The sequence below is a fragment of the Pleurodeles waltl genome, chromosome 4_2, assembly GCF_031143425.1.
Source record: "Pleurodeles waltl isolate 20211129_DDA chromosome 4_2, aPleWal1.hap1.20221129, whole genome shotgun sequence".
In the NCBI taxonomy this organism is placed as follows: Eukaryota; Metazoa; Chordata; class Amphibia; order Caudata; family Salamandridae; genus Pleurodeles; species Pleurodeles waltl.
Genome location: NC_090443.1, coordinates 489,668,242 through 489,685,622, shown reverse-complemented (window position 1 = coordinate 489,685,622; position 17,381 = coordinate 489,668,242). Strand labels below are relative to the sequence as shown.

The 17,381-nt window shown below is 46.1% G+C and overlaps 1 protein-coding gene across 5 annotated transcripts in view; it reads left to right on the top strand.

Moving 5' to 3' along the window:
• RGL3 (ral guanine nucleotide dissociation stimulator like 3) overlaps positions 1 to 17,381 on the top strand; it is a 319,494-nt gene that overhangs the window by 151,349 nt on the left and 150,764 nt on the right. For all 5 annotated transcript variants that reach the window (XM_069231883.1, XM_069231882.1, XM_069231881.1 and 2 more), the window contains 2 exons: positions 10,731 to 10,838; positions 12,660 to 12,871. In XM_069231883.1, coding sequence (XP_069087984.1) covers positions 10,731 to 10,838; positions 12,660 to 12,871 — 320 coding nt within the window. The remainder of the gene's footprint in view (positions 1 to 10,730; positions 10,839 to 12,659; positions 12,872 to 17,381) is intronic.

The window sequence follows — 17,381 nt, the reverse complement described above, 5'->3', positions numbered from 1 at the left end:
TTTTCCGAAGTAGTCTTCTATCTTCATTTTCGCTCTACTAAGGGGTAGACGGGGTTGTCTTAGGGAAACAGTGTACGTTTGACTTTTTGCTGGTTTTGCATGGTGCTGGGAACATTTTCACCGTCAAGCAACCCATCTTTCTTCTGGTTCATTGCCGCCTTACTCTTATTATTTTTAGTCTCTGTCCTTTTTGCGTCATTATTGTCATTACTCCTAGATTTACCTTGTGGACTATCCTGTTGTCCTGAGTCCTACGTGGTACACTTCCGTCATTCCACTGTGTATTCTGTTATCACTTCCCTGTACTCTTCATTTGGTCTTTTTCATCACTTCATTGTTTCTATTTTCCAATTTTGCTTTTTCCCAGTCAGACGGTTTCCTCTGGTGACACTTGCTGGAAACACATTTATAGCTGTACCAATCAGAATGGTCCATCTCTACCTCGAGTTATCCAGGAGGGTCAGTGGGAATGATGCCAACATCCAGCCCTTGATTGATTTATTTCCCGCCACTAGTTCACAAAACTAGAGTGGTGTATATTTGAATTAAATGTCCAATGCAGCTCAGGCAGCAACAATAGCAGAATGTCCGATGTGATAAAATGATGCCGATGCCTTTGATAAGACGATCACAGCTGAGCAGTGTGGATGGAAACAGGTGTAGGTGAAGTTCCTGTATCAAACTTTTTACCATATTCTGTTGAGAGTATTGTTAGAGTTTTGTAGGAGTGTCTCTTTAACACCGCTGGAAAAACAGGTATTGCATCTGAGTAACAAGATTTTGCTATCTACTCTAAAAAAGAGACGTGTTAGAACACCCCTGGACTGCTATGGCATTCTCCTACCACCTTTACCCCAGAAAGAGAACTACTAGTAAAAATGCTATATAACCTAAACAAAAAAGTAAGATAAAGAAATACTAAAAACAGCTCTTCATTTGAAAAAATTACAAGCACTTTGTGGAACGGAATTGCCTTTCATGCGACAGATGGCTCTTGAAGTAGTTCTCTGTATTGTTAATTCCCAGTCTGAGCTCTATCAGGAATTTATAGGGGTACTGCAGCTTTCCCAGCAGCCTTACTACCAGCACCACTGGTTGGTGAAAGTGCATGTCTATACAAAGACCTCAATATTGAACAAAAACTCCTTTTGAGGTTAAGGAGGGATCTGGTCAGTTTCCCTAATTATATATAAGTGTATAGGCAAACTGCACTGGTGAATGTAAACTTAAAGCTAGAAAACATACAAACAAAAGCAGAAAAAAATCCTAGACACCAAGGCGACTTAAATATGAAGAACAAGTGCCACGGCAAGGGAATTTATTGCCGCCTTTATGAGAGGTCTAACACTATAAAACCGTACAAGGAAAGCTTTAAACAGCGATAACGTGTCAAAATACGTCTGCCTTCACAAAAAGTTTTCATCAGGAAATCAATAACATTAAATTCATGTGGAAAATAGAATGACTTTAGGCCGAAGCCTACCAGACAACGCAACTGTGTGGTTTGCTAAGACATGTTGGGGACGTTCGAAAAGCTTCCCTTGGAATACATTCTGACCCCACTGGCCTTCTGGTTTGTAACTCACATGTTTGATTTCTATTTGCTGGCTCTATTTGTTTTAGGCTGTTGGGCTTGAGTTTGTCATTCCCGTTGCAAAACATTATAGTTACTGTATTCTTCTACTAGTACTGGATTTCTGTAAACCGGCCCTTAAATATTGTTCTTATCTTGTCACATTTGCTGTCCATTCAAAGACAGAGGTCAAATGTCAGCCCCTGTTTTCCAGAGCTAGCTGTTTACTTTTCTTTCTCTGTCTTCAAAGGGAGAGGATTTATGTTACAATCCTTCTGGTTACCCACGGGAGACAGAAAGGGTGTAGGATGTGTTTTTTTTCAGCTGCCTACTCCTGGTCTGCTGTACGATGTTATTTTGTTTTCTAGCACAAAATATAAATGTCTGTAAATGAACTGTGCAGATATTTCAGAATATAGAAAGCATAAGTGAAGCACATTTTTGGTAATTCTGAAGTGTGGTGTAAACAAATATTTTTATACAACCAAAACAAAGGAATTCACTAGGTGATGACATTTCCTCAGTATATCGTCTGTGCAAATGAACTGGTCATTTCAATTGAAGATATGTGGTCTGTAATAGCAGTGTGCTTCCACACCATGCACACTCCACTTTAGCCCACTCCACATTACTCTGCACCACTCCACAGCACTGCAGTCTACTCTGCACCACTCCACACTGTCACTTCACTCCATCCAACACTGTGTCCCTGAACTCTACTCTGCATCACTCCACTCTATGCCACTTCACTTGAAGCCTCTCTGTTCTACTCTGTGAAAAGCACTCTACCCCACACTACTCTACTATGCACCACTGCACTCTTCGCCACTGCACCCTACGCCAATCCACTCTAAGACATTCTAATCTACTCTGCACCACTGCACTCTACGATACTGCACTCTACTCTGTCACTGCACTCTACGCCACTGCATCCTACTCTGAAACAATCTACTCAACACCACTGTATTCCACTTAGTGCCATTCCACTTTATGCCCCTCTAGTCTACACCACTGCTATCCACACTGCGTCACTTCACTCTACCCCACTGCACTCTAAGCCACTCTACTGTGTACCTTTGCACTCTATGCTACTCAACTTTATTTCACTGCTGCACTCTACACCACTTTACTCAAAACCAATACACTCTACGCCACTGCACTATACATCAAGCTGCTCTGCACCACTACACTGTATGCCACTATACTTTACTCTGCAACACCCAGCTCTATTCTACAGAGCGTCACTTTACTCTGTACTATTCTACACCAGTGCACTCTATGCCACTGCACTCTATACATTGTACTCTATGATCCTCTACTCTGCAACACTGCACACTTTGCCATCCTACTCTGCCCCACAATACTCTACACCACAGTAATCTGCACCACTGCACTCTACTCTGCACAACTCTACTTTACTCCACTTGGCTGCACTCTACACCATTGCACTCTATGCCACTTAAATCTACGCCACTCCACTCTACGCCAATCCACTCTACACCAATCCACTCTACTGCACTTCAGTCTGCTGTGCACCCCTGCACTCTGACACTGCACTTTACCGCACTTCACTCAATGAATCTCTACTCTGCTGTGCACCACTCTACTCAATGTCAGGGCACTCTACCCACTCTGCTATGCACCACTGCACCCCTCCCCACTGCACCACTGTGCTGTGCACCACTCTGTTCTCTATCAATGCAGTCTAGGGCACTGCATTCTATGCCACTCCGCTCTGCAAGACTGTACTCTCCGCCACTGAACTCTAAGCCACTCTACTCTACGGTGCTCTATGCAACTCCCTCGGTGCCACTCCACTTTATTCTATGACACACTACTCCACTCTCTGCCACCCCACTTTGACAGTCTATGCCACTCCACGCCTCTCGACTCTACAACACTATACACCCTTTTATGTCATTCTACTCTCCTACATTACTTCACGTTATGCCATTCCACTCTACAACAATCTACTCTGCTCTGTCACTGTCCTCTACAACACTCTACTCCACTCTACACAACACCCTCTACACCACTCCACTCTGCTCTACACCACTCCACGACACTCTGACAATCTATACCACTATATGCCACTCAGCTCTACTCCACTCTACGTCCTTCTTCTCTATAGCACTCTACTCTCTCCATGACACTCTGCAACACTCTACACCACTCAATGACACTCCATTTCACTCCATGACACTCAACTCTACACCACTGTGTGCCACTCCATGACACTCTCACCACTCCATAACACTTAACTCTACTCCACTATACGTCCTTCTGCTGTATAGCACTCTACTCCCCCATGACACTCTGCAACACTCTACACACCTCCATGACACTCCATGTCACTCCATGCTACTCAACTCCACACCACTCTGTGCCACTCCATGACACTTTCACCACTCCATAACACTCAACTCCACGTCCTTCTACTCTGTAGCACTCTACTCCCCCATGACACTCTGCAACACTCTACACAGCTCCATGACACTCCACGTCACTCCATGCCACTCAACTCCACACCATTCTGTGGCACTCCATGACACTCTCACCACTCCATAACACTCAACTCTACGTCCTTCTACTCCATAGCACTCTACTCCCCCATGACACTCTGCAACACTCTACACAGCTCCATGACACTCCACGTCGCTCCATGCCACTCAACTCCACACCATTCTGTGCCACTCCATGACACTCTCACCACTACATAACACTCAACTCTATGTCCTTCTAGTCTTTAGCACTGTACTCCCCCATGACACTCTGCAACACTCTACACAGCTCCATGACACTCCACGTCGCTCCATGCCACTCAACTGACCACCACTCTGTGCCACTCCATGATATTCTACACCACTTCATAACACTCCACTCTACTCCATTTTATGACAATCCACTCTCCTTTACCTCACTAACTTTTAGCCAAGCTGAACAGCAGACACCCTGGTGTACAGCAAGGCTGAAACATATTGGCAATGCCAATAGCTCTTACATAGGTGAGACCTATTGGCTTTGCCAATGCTTGTTTCATTCAACGAGGCAGTTTAATAGATTTACTCCATAGCACTCTACTCCCCCATGACACTCTGCAACACTCTACACAGCTCCATGATACTCCACGTCGCTCCATGCCACTCAACTCCACACCATTCTGTGCCACTCCATGACACTCTCACCACTCCATAACACTCAACTCTACGTCCTTCTAGTCTATAGCACTGTACTCCCCCATGACACTCTGCAACACTCTACACAGCTCCATGACACTCCACGTCGCTCCATGCCACTCAACTGTCCACCACTCTGTGCCACTCCATGATATTCTACACCACTTCATAACACTCCACTCTACTCCATTTTATGACAATCCACTCTCCTTTACCTCACTAACTTTTAGCCAAGCTGAACAGCAGACACCCTGGTGTACAGCAAGGCTGAAACATATTGGCAATGCCAATAGCTCTTACATAGGTGAGACCTATTGGCTTTGCCAATGCTTGTTTCCTTCAACGAGGCAGTTTAATAGTAAATTTTGAGCTGTTTCTGTTTTATGTGGCATCATCACTGCTTGGACTTCACCCTCCATTTCAGTGTGCTTTTACTGTCAGTAAGCAGCACTTCTATTGGTAAAAATGCGACCATTAAGAAAATTGTATTTGTCCAGAGTTTTTATGCTGCACAATACTGTCCCACGTAGGTCCAGTATGGTCAGATTATGCCACGATTTCAGGATAACCAGATAAAATAAATGTACATACAGTTAATAGAAATAGAGCTGCTATGCATAGTTGTTGGGTATCCTAAAATCTGTTACTCCTTTGGACACCCCTGAATATGGCACTTTTAATGATGAAAGTCCACAGTTCCGTTTTGCAACTTACCATCCTAAAACCTTTTATTTTTTCTGTACTGTTCATTCCCCGGTTTAGAATTATTTTAATCAAACTCCCTTGGTGCAAGCTCAGTGTTCCACCAGCCATTACACTATACTTGATCAAAAAGTACCCACACCGCCTTCCGTTCTTCTCAAGGGGGTGTTGTCTTTAGTTTTCTATGAGTGATTGCCTTGTTGGTGGCAGTGTGAGTAATGGTGCCTCCCTCCACATCCTGCCCATAAGGGAAGCACGTTGTAGGATAGTTTTGTGATGTCTGGCGTGGGAACTGGAACCAGATCCAGCTCCAGTGCAGACCAGTACTAGATACATCTGCAGGGAACAGTTTGGAAAGCAGTGCTTGGTCATGACAGACCAGTCGCTTAGAATTCAAAGGATGTACTGCACCTCATTGGAGAGGACTCTGCCCAGCTCCCATAAGAACTGAGTGTAAGCTGGACCTCTAGGTATAGGTTTAAGAGTACACATAGGGGGTCTTTATGACCCCGGCGGACGGCGTTAATATGGAGGAAGGTACGGCCAACAGGCTGGCGGTACTTTTCTTCATATTATGACATTGGCGGTTTGTCTAAAGCCAAACCGCCAATGTACCACACCGACCGCCACGGCAGTAACGACCGTCACCTGCCTGCCTGCAGGATTATGACCATGGCAATGGCAGTAGGCAATATCAATGACAGGAAATAATTTCCCTGTCACTGATAGGGGTCTTCCCCGCCCCCCTTCCCAGGTTTCCTCCCCACCCCACCCTCTTCCCCTTCAGACCCCTCCTTCATACACGCACCTTCATTCACACACGAAGACACGCATACACACACTCATTCCCACATTCATCCACGCATACATACATCCATTCACACACACATCCACACACACTTACATGCATACAAACACACACGCATTCACACAACACAACGTACATGCTCTCACACATCCATACATGCACATGCATACAACACGCAACACACACCTGCATACACGCACGCACAGACATACACACACACCCCCACACACACACACACACAACACCCCCCTCCCCTGTCTAAGCACCTGACTTACCTGTTGTCAGGGGGTCCTCCAGCAGGAGACGGGACAGGGCGCTACTGCCAGCAGCAGCGACCGATAACAGAACACCGCCAGGCCGTACCATGTGTCATGATACGGTCTGCGTCAGTCTACTGGCGTGGCGCTGCTGCTGGCAGCAGCACCACCTTACCGCCATCCACCTGCATGGCCACAGCTGGATTTTCGGCATCCTTCTGGCAGAAATCCACCTGTGGGCAGAGTCCGGCACGGACGGTCATTTGGCGGCCGTCAACGTGGCGGTAGGCGGTTATTACAGACATTGACATAATAAGGGCCATAGTGTGGTTCAGGACGGAAGCCAATGTTATACCAACATGATGCAAGACCACAACTAATAAGAGCCTTTAGGAACATTTCACATGACATTCCCAGCACTGCGCCTGAAAACCAATGCACATTGTGGTAATGTTTGTGAATAGGAAAAAACCCACAAAAGTGTGCTTAGACCAAGATGTATATCTTTGCCTGTACTTTTATATTTTTTGCTGAGTATGCTGCTACTGCTGAGCCTTCTCAAAGCAGTTCTTACTGTAGCACCACTGAAAGCCGCAGAGCGCATCTGATTAGAACAATTTAACAAAAAAAGGGGTTTTGATGCTAGAGGAAAGTGAGCAGCAAAATGCCATTTTATCTGATGTACTCCAAAGACAAATGTGCTCACACTGTGCAGGCAAGATATGCTGTTCTGTCCTTTCTATCCTATCATGTTCTGCCCTGTTGTAATTTATTTAGTGAACTTGAAAATCTGCAAGCTCACTCCATCCTTGAAGATATTCCTCTTTCAGAGCTTTGCTGGCTAGGGGGCTCATCAAACATGTAGTTCATCTTTAGTTGACTACTACCTACTCATGCGAGGCTGTAGCAGCCTGTTGGCAGCTAGCTCTATATTGGTGTCACAGTTCTTCCTACTTGTACACGACGGTAAGGTTGCACTGCCTCAAAATCCTTCCAGACCTCGATTATTCGCTTGCCCTTGCCTTCCAGTATACATGCATACCGGATGCATTTCACTAGAATGTCCCACAAAAACCCATGAAGAAAGCCAGCCAAGATGTACTCTTCTGAGACTGGCTGTGGTTTATACTGTAAAGAAAGCTTGGAGCAAAGTTAGTCCACCAGTGTACAAAGTACTATAAATTTGACCCCCTTTAGCAAGAAGCATGTATCAGATCTAAACTCAGAGTAGAAGCTCTGTTGTACCATCACAGATGTTTTTCTGTTCAGGATTTGTTGAAGTGCTTCTCCTGGAGTGTGCCTTGAGAGGACAGGAAGCTGAACTTCCCGGTTTAAGTGGAACAGGCCTCTAACTAGGAGTACAAAGAGCAAGGCCCAGCAGTCTGATGCCTTCAGGAAGGCAGCCTCGAAGAATTGAGCTGCAAAGACTTTGCAGCCTCGCTAGTCAGAACCAGCCCAAGGATATGCGTGCTGAGCTGCGGTTTAGGACCTTCCAAAAGGAGTTGCAAGACTGTGAATGTGATGACCCCTCACTGTTTATAGCCTGTTTGATTCATGTGCTGTCAGAGAAAGGCACAGATGTTTTCCTCTTCATCCTAGGTATTAGGGTTATGTCCTGTTGTATAAAGCCTATTCCCTGAACCCTGTTTCAGTCACAGCTCTAACCTTGACTGTTCTGGAAATATTGTTGTTTCAAGTTGCAATCTGCACTCTAAACTTAAAGCTTAGGTCCACTTTCTCAGTTGGAGTACCATTGAGTTCTTCGGAGTTATGAACTGGAAATCCCTATCTGTGATCGACCACTTTTGATACAAAGACCTGTAACCTTTGTTAGCCCATCTCTAGCATGAATATGCCTTCTCCTGAACAATGATCCCCGAGACCTTTCCGAATAGGGAAAGGCCTTCTACCATGAACTGGTCCCTGTACACCAGGCGCAGGCCACCAGCGCACCAGTGACCCTCGTTCAGTGGACATTGAGACTTGGGCAGCTAATCAGTTGGCATACTAATCCAACACCCTTGACTCAGATAGGATCCTCTATTCATCTTGGAATGTGTGGTTTTCAGTAACATGATATTCTTGGAGAGATTTTCTGACTCTTGGACACCTAGGCTCAAAGACAGAGCCACAGAAAAATTATCTCAAAGGCTTGGTGTATTGTAGCAAGTTGGATACATTGTAGCAAATTATCTGGCATCTTTCCTCCACTGACCTTGAGTAGAAAAACCTGAGCCAAGTCTCCATCCTGTATCATTTTACAATCACTTAACCCTAATACAAATGCTATCCCTTTTCCTAGCTTTCATCCTCAACTCACCCCTTATTAACCTTTACCTTACCCTTCTAGTAACCCATAATGTAATCCGTACAAAAATCAAAATCTCTTACCCTAAATCCCAACGTTTCCCTAATAGCTTCTTGTACTCTAGCCCAAATCATATCTTTTTATAACATGTTTTATTTCCTGATTTCAATGACATATAAAAATAATCCGACTTTCTTAATGTTCTCCATTCATTGCACAAGAACTCTGAGTCAAGGTACTCTCTGTCAGTGGCATAATCCCATGCTGACATTTTTGTTACACCAGCGTAATCTCGCTTAATTTCCTGCACTTTGTGTTACTCCTTTGATATGGAAATGCCCTAAATTACACCATGTTGCATAATGTCCCATACGTTAGAGGAAAAACCTTATTGTGGGAGTACAGGAACAATGAGAATGAACATAAAGCAACTGGAGGCAATTCTTGACATGGGCAATTTAGGGCCATATTTATACTTTTTGACGCAAAACTGCGCTAACGCAGTTTTGCGCCAAAAAAATTAGCGCCGGCTAACACCATTCTGAAGCACCATGCGGGCGCCGTATTTATTGAATGGCGTTAGCCGGCGCTGCCAGGTGTGCGTGAAAAAAAACGACGTACACCAGGCAGCGCCGGCGTAGGGAAAAATGGCGTTTGGGCGTCCCAAAATGGGGCAAGTCAGGTTGAGGCAAAAAAATCGTCTTAACCCGATTTGCGCCATTTTTTTTGGGCGCTCAGACGCCATTCACATGACTCCTGTCTTAGCAAAGACAGGAGTCATGCCCCCTTGCCCAATGGCCATGCCCAGGGGACTTGTGTCCCCTGGGCATGGTCATTGGGCATAGTGGCATGTAGGGGGGCACAAATCAGGCCCCCCTATGCCACAAAAAAAAAAAAAAAAAATACTTACCACAACTTACCTTTTCTTCCCTGGGATGGGTCCCTCCATCCTTGGGTGTCCTCCTGGGGTGGGCAAGGGTGGCAGGGGGTGTCCCTGGGGCAGGGGAGGGCACCTCTGGGCTCATTATGAGCCCACAGGTCCCTTAACGCCTGCCCTGACCCAGGCGTTAAAAAGAGGTGCAAATGCAGGGTTTTTTGCCCCGCCCACTCCCGGGCGTGATTTTTGCCCGGGAGTATAAATACCACGCACATGCCTGGGAGTAAATTTTTTAGACGGGAACGCCTACCTTGCATCTCATTAACGCAAGGAAGGTGTTCACGCAAAAAAATGACGCTAACTCCATGAACTTTGGCGCTAGACGCGTCTAACGCCAAAGTATAAATATGGAGTTAGTTTTGCGTCGAATTTGAGTCGAAAAAAACGTTGCAAATTCGGCGCAAACGGAGTATAAATATGCCCCTTAGTGCTGTTTTCGTAGCACAAAATTAGCACTTGCATGACCCATTTCACACCAAAAAATATTGCTAAAAGCTGAGTTTGTGCTTTGGGTAATTTTATGTAAGTTTTCTGAAATTTAGCATAATTACACATAGGGAAATTATATGAATTTCATATAACCCAAATAGTACTGACCATGCGAGAAGTTTAGGATCAACTGAAATTTAAAGTGGCAGCATTGTTTCTGATTTTCATTTAAATGAATTGCTTTGTTTAATGTTTTTTTTAAAAACATTGTCCCAGGATAGGCCTAGTGACTGGGAAGTACCGTAAGTTTATATGACATAAAGTAATAGGCCTTTCTGAAGCCACACATAAAGGGGCCATTCTTGGCCCAGGTTGGAACGGCTTTAGTTAGCACTTGTAGAAGGGATGTGCCTGAACTGACAGGTCTGGGAGCAGGTTGTTGGTTGGAAAGAATGATGTTTGACAGCAGGTACGTGCTGGATGTGGGAGTAATAGGAGCCCCACACAACATCAGTTTATTCTCATTCTCTTTGTTTTCAGAACCCGCTGCAAGAATGGGGAGAGGAAGTGGAAGATGGAGCCATTTATGGTGTCACTTTAAGAAGAGTCAAGATGGAGCCTGACGGCTCTGATAGCGGGGGACATACGGTAAGGAAGGTGGCGGGGTAGCACTAGGCATACATGGTCTGTCAGTGTTAGAGGTGTGTGTACTTGCGCATGGCAGGCAGTGTTAGTGCTTGGCACTATCCAGGCCTGCAGCAGTGTTGGTAAGTGATTTGATCAGGCCCGGTTGTGTTAGCAGTGGGTCTACTACTGCAGACTAGCAGTGTTAGCTCTGGGTATATTGCTCAGGGCTGGTAGTGTGAACACCATTATGCTGCTCAGAACTGGCAGTGTTAGCAGTGTGTCTGCTCAGTGATGCCATTGTTAGCAGTGGGTAGAGTCCTCAGAACTGACAGTGATGGCAGTGCATGCACTTCTCAGGGGAAAAATCCTTTTTTACGACTTTTTTTTTACGAAGGTCGTGGTTAACGAAAGCGCAACAACGCTTTTTTTAACCACGACTTCGGTTTTTTGTGCCTTAACTACGTATGTTCTGAACAACGAACATGCGTGGTTAAGGTACAAAGAAGGGACTTGGCGAAGGTAAGTGGTGGGTTTAGGTTTTGGGGAGTGGGTGGGGGGTCAGGGGGTTTTAGGTTTTGGGGTGGGGTTGGGGGGGGTGGGGCGTTTTTGGTTTTGGGGAGTGGGTGGGGGGGTCAGGGGGTTTTAGGTTTGGGGTGGGGTTGGGGGGGTGGGGCGTTTTTGGTTTTGGGGAGTGGGTGGGGGGTCAGGGGGTTTTAGGTTTTGGGGTGGGGTTGGGGGGGTGGGGCGTTTTTGGTTTTGGGGAGTGGGTGCGGGGTCAGGGGGTTTTAGGTTTTAGGGTGGGGTTGGGGGGTGGGGCGTTTTTGGTTTTGGGGAGTGGGTGGGGGGTCAGGGGGTTTTAGGTTTTGGGGTGGGGTTGGGGGGGTGGGGCGTTTTTGGTTTTGGGGAGTGGGTGGGGGGTCAGGGGGTTTTAGGTTTTGGGGTGGGGTTGGGGGGGTGAGGCGTTTTTGGTTTTGGGGAGTGGGTGGGGGGTCAGGGGGTTTTAGGGTGGGGTTGGGGGTGGGGCGTTTTTGGTTTTGGGGAGTGGGTGGGGGGTCACGGGGTTTTTGGTTTTGGGGGGTGGGGCGTTTTTGGTTTTGGGGAGTGGGTGGGGGGTCAGGGGGTTTTAGGTTTTGGGGTGGGGTTGGGGGGGTGGGGTGAGGGATGTAGGGTGAATGGTGCCTATTGCTAATGATTTTATCAGGAATGCCTTTACAACGAAATATTGTTGTTAAGGCATTCGTGGTAAAATCATTAGTAGTAGCAACGAGGTCGGTGTTCCGACCTCGTTGTTAAGGCAGTAGTTTTTTTTGCAGTCGTTGTTTCGTCGTATATTCACTTCTCAGGGCTGGTAGTGAGCCTGTTGAGTGCTCTGAGCTGCACATTTAGTTGTGAGTTTACTGCTCTGAGCTGGCAGTGATAACAGTGCGTTCTCTGCTCCTGGCTGTTAGTGTTAGGAATGGGTATATTGCTCAGGGCTGCAGTGTAAGCTGTGAGTTTGCAACTTAGGGTTGCAGTGTTAGTGCCAATGCTGTGCAGTATTGGCAGTGTCAGCAGTAACTAACTACATTGCCTACAGCTGGCAGTATTAGCAGTGGATACACTGCTCAGGGCTAGCAGTGTTAACAGTGGATATACTGCCCAAACAAGCTGGAAGTGTTAGCAGAGTGCACTGAATTCAGCACTGGCAGTGTTAGCAATGGGTATAGAGTTAGGTTTTGCATAGTGTGCACTTGGCATACCTCCTACATTTTCACTATACCTAAAACCCCTGTTCCACGCTGAAGCCCAATTTCCCATGATTCAGTTCTCACCCTGTGTCTCATTTCCTGCTTTATGTTCCAGGTGGATCCGGATACCCCTCTGATGCCCGGCTGCGGATTTGTCCAGTACAAGACATGTAAGCTGCGCACACTAAAGGCCGGAAGCTTAGAGAAGTTGGTGGAGAACCTCATTGCCACAGATGGGGGCAGTGACAACACCTACGTACCCTGTTTCTTGGCCACCTACCGGGCGTTCACCTCCATTGAGGCAGTGCTGGCCCTGCTGCTGGACAGGTGTGTACTTCGTCTCTGCAGGAAGTACAGGAGTTATGGGTAGATATCCACAATAATGGTGGGCTGTGACAGGTCTATGTTGCCATTTCTGAACCACATGTTGGACCTTCACCTCTGTTAGGAGGGTGCAGCACAATATCAGTACCCTCCTTTCTGGACACCTATTGATCTTCAGGTCCACCGAGGTCTGCGGACAAGTCACCATACAGGGAATCTTGCACAACAAACATGGCTGTCTCTAAAGGAACTGGGAAGGGTTAAGATATACACACCTGAGAACATGGCATTCATCAGCCCTACATTCCATGCACATAGCCATCTACCAGGTTTTCATCTCCATGAGAAGGAGCTGGTGCTGCTGTGCAAAAGGAGATAGCTTTGCCAATCATGGGATATTTTCAACTTTAAAGAATAAACATGGCAGACAGTCTGGTAGCTGGGGGTCGGAATGTACACTGGGTATGGGATAGCTGTCAGGAGCAAAGGCCCTGCCTCCGGGCCACACATCAGGTCTAACCTAAACCAAGACAGTGGCACTGATGCAAGGCAGGTGGGACGCTTGCCACCCGCACTGTACATCAGACTGTCGTGGAGAGATTGATGAATTTGGGCAGCAGCAAGATTACAGGTGATTTGTGGCAGTCTTTCGCATGACTTTTTGGATTTTTCATGAAAACTGCAGTGGAACAGATCATACCCCTTTCTCTCAGTCACACATGTCTCATACAGGCAAAGGACAAACAGAAGCAGGACGAGGTTCAATAAGTTTTATTGAATCAACTGCAGTCTATGTAAAAAAGCATGTATTGTGAATATGAGGATGATAAAACATAATAGAAGCAAAGTAGTGAAAAGTGAAACAGAAAAAGTCACACCATAGTGTCAAAATAATGGTTCTAGAATCCCTGCCTGCACTACTAATATACTATACAAGAGCCCTAATCTGGCCATCTGGCCCACCGGAAGGAACCTATATCTGTGGTTGTAGGTAAAGAAGAGGTCTGTTGGTCTACTGAGAGTCCTCCCACATATAAGCAGAGGAGGCATCAGATCTCGGCAGAAACTGCAAAGTCGGCCTGCAGCTCACTGTGGCAACGGTCTTGAAATTCCCTCTAATGTAAAGGGTGCAGTGAGGTGTTTTATAATAAAACATCAGATGTTCTGAGAATCTGCCCTGACGTGACAACATGTATACCTCTGTGTATAAACGTTAGGGACATGATGAAGGATTTGTACCGGCAATAACTAATAAGCTTATCATAGTCAGCCTTGCTGAAAGCACAGAGTGAATATGTTGTGCAAGAAAAGAATAACAGAATTATGTGTGAAAGAACAACAGATAAAAAATAAAAACATCTCCACTAAATTAAGCGTATGCTAAAATAAGAAAATTAATAAAATTCTATGAATCTAGATGAAAGGGCACAATCTGCATGTCTAAGCTAAAAAATACTAAAATAATGTGCTTGTATACTAGCTAAAGCAACCTTACAACAAGATGGTAAAAATAAACCTTGTTGCCAGCTCTGAGGAGGGAGCACAATCAGGCCTACATTCCTTGATTTCTGGACATGTCCCAGCCCTTCATCTACACCAAAACCTTCGTACCACTGAAGCTGGATGACAGATGTGAACGTTCAAACTGTTTGATTAACCTAACTCATACGTGGAAGACTGCCGATGTCCTACAAGGAAATGGTTACCGTAGGGATACGATGGAGAATTGTACAGGGCAATCGTTTTGAAAGGCAAAGAAAAGTCTTGGACATTGTTTTGCATATATATATATATATATATATATATTTATATGTTCGATGGCATGTGTAGCTGCAGATACACATGCTGTGCACATCCCGCCATCTGGTGTTGGGCTCGGAGTGTTACAAGTTGTTTTTCTTCGAAGAAGTCTTTTCGAGTCACGAGATCGAGGGACTCCTCCCATTTCGACCTAATTGCGCATGGGCGTCGACTCCATCTTAGATTGTTTTTTTTCCGCCATCGGGTTCGGACGTGTTCCTTTTCGCTCCGTGTTTCGGGTCGGAAAGTTAGTTAGAATCTCGGAAAAATCGTAGGTATTGTTTGCGTTCGGTATCGGGTTAGTTACAACAGATCGACACCGACTTTTGAAGAGCTCCGGTGGCCCTTTGGTTTTTTTTCGATCCCCCGTCGGGGCCTGGTCGGCCCGGCCACGTGTCTCTTCAAGGCTGATGGAACGGACCCCATTCCGCTTCTGCCCAAAATGCCATAACAAGTATCCATATACAGATCAGCATCTGGTCTGTAACTTGTGTTTGTCGCCGGAACACAAGGAAGATACTTGTGAAGCCTGTCGAGCGTTTCGGTCCAGGAAGACACTAAGAGACCGAAGAGCAAGGAGACTGCAAATGGCATCGGCGCCGACAGGACAAGAGCGTTTCGAGGAGGAGGAAGAAACATTCACCATCCAGGAATAGGACTCGGATGAGATTGATTCCGAAGAAACGCCGAAAACCGTGAGTAAGACGTCGAAACACAAAACTCACGAAAAAAACACTAAAGCCCAGGGGACGCCACCGCCAACAGGCCATGGCTTAACCCGAAAAATAGGTGACCGATCATCGGCACCGAAAAAGGGCAGGCTGGGGGCGAAGTCATCCGACTCCGGTCGAGATACCGCCACACAGCAATCTCGGGCTCGAGATAGTGGCTCCGAGCAGGTTCGGCACCGAGATAGCGGAACCGAAATGGGTCGGCACCGAGAGACCACGACGCCAAAAGTAAAGAAGGTTTCGTTGTAACCGAAAAAAGCAGCTGAAAAGGTTTCGATACCGAAACATCCGGCCTCGGAACCGAAAACAAGTTCCTACACTGAGGAACAAGGACTGTCCACACAAATGAAAACACATTTGGACAGGAATTGGAAACAATAGAGCCAGACTCTACACAAAGAAGGCTCCATATCCAAAAGGAAACAGGGAAGATCAGTACTGTCCCTCCGATTAAAATGAAACGCAAACTTGCCTTTCAGGAAAAAGACAAGCAGCCACAGGCAAAGGTGGCTAAACAAGTAACCCCGCCACCATTGCTCTCCACAACCATCAGCGGTAGCCACTCCACCAATGATAAAATCCACAACTCATACAGGAATGAGTCAAGATGACCCTGACGCATGGGACCTTTATGACGTACCAGTGTCAGATAATAGTCCTGAATGTTATCCAGCTAGACCATCGCCACCAGAGGACAGTACAGCATACGCACAGGTGGTGCCGAGAGCGGCGGCATTTCATAATGTCCCATTGAAGACGACTTTCTTTTTAACACACTGTCGTCCACACACAGCCAGTATCAAAGTCTTCCTATGCTACCCGGAATGCTAAAACATTCCAAACAAGTGTTTGAAGAGCCTGTAAAAGGAAGAGCCATTACTCCAAGAGTGGAGAAAAAATATAAACCGCCACCAACAGACCCCGTGTACATCACACAACAGCTAACACCGGACTCAGTTGTAGTAGGGGCAGCACGCAAGAGAGCGGACTCACATACGTCAGGAGATGCACCACCTCCAGATAAAGAAAGTCGAAAATTCGACGCAGCAGGCAAGAGGGTGGCGGCAGAGGCAGCAAGTCAGTGGCGTATTGCCAATTCACAGGCTTTGTTGGCCAGATACGATCGGGCCCATTGGGACGAAATGCAACACTTTATAGAACATTTACCCAAGGAGTTCCAAAAGAGAGCGCAGCAGGTAGTAGAAGAAGGACAGAGTATCTCCAACAATCAGATACGGTCGGCAATGGATGCTGCAGACACAGCTGCTAGAACTGTCAACACAGCAGTAACAATAAGGAGACATGCATGGCTGCGTACATCAGGATTTAAACCAGAAATACAGCAAGCTGTGCTGAATATGCCATTCAACGGACAGCAATTGTTTGGGCCGGAGGTGGACACAGCAATTGAAAAACTTAAAAAAGACACTGACATGGCCAAAGCCATGGGCGCACTCTACTCCCCACAGAGCAGAGGCACATTTCGGAAAACACAGTTTAGAGGGGGGTTTCGAGGACAAAGCACAGAACCCACAACCTCACAAACAAGACCCACTTACCAGAGCCAGTATCAGCGGGGAAGTTTTCGGGGACAATATAGAGGGGGACAATTCCAAAAAAATAGAGGAAAGTTCCAAAGTCCCAAAACTCCTCAAAACAAGCAGTGACTTCCAAGTCACAAATCCCCAACACATAACATCTGTGGGAGGGAGACTAACCAAGTTTTGCAAACAATGGGAGGAAATAACAACAGACACTTGGGTCCTAGCAATTATCCAACATGGTTATTGCATAGAATTTCTCAAATTCCCTCCAAACGTCCCACCGAAAACACACAATATGTCAAAACAACATATAGATCTTCTAGGACTAGAAGTTCAGGCATTGCTACAAAAAGAAGCAATAGAATTAGTACCAGACCAACAGAAAGGGACAGGAGTTTACTCTCTGTACTTTCTCATACCCAAAAAAGACAAGAGTCT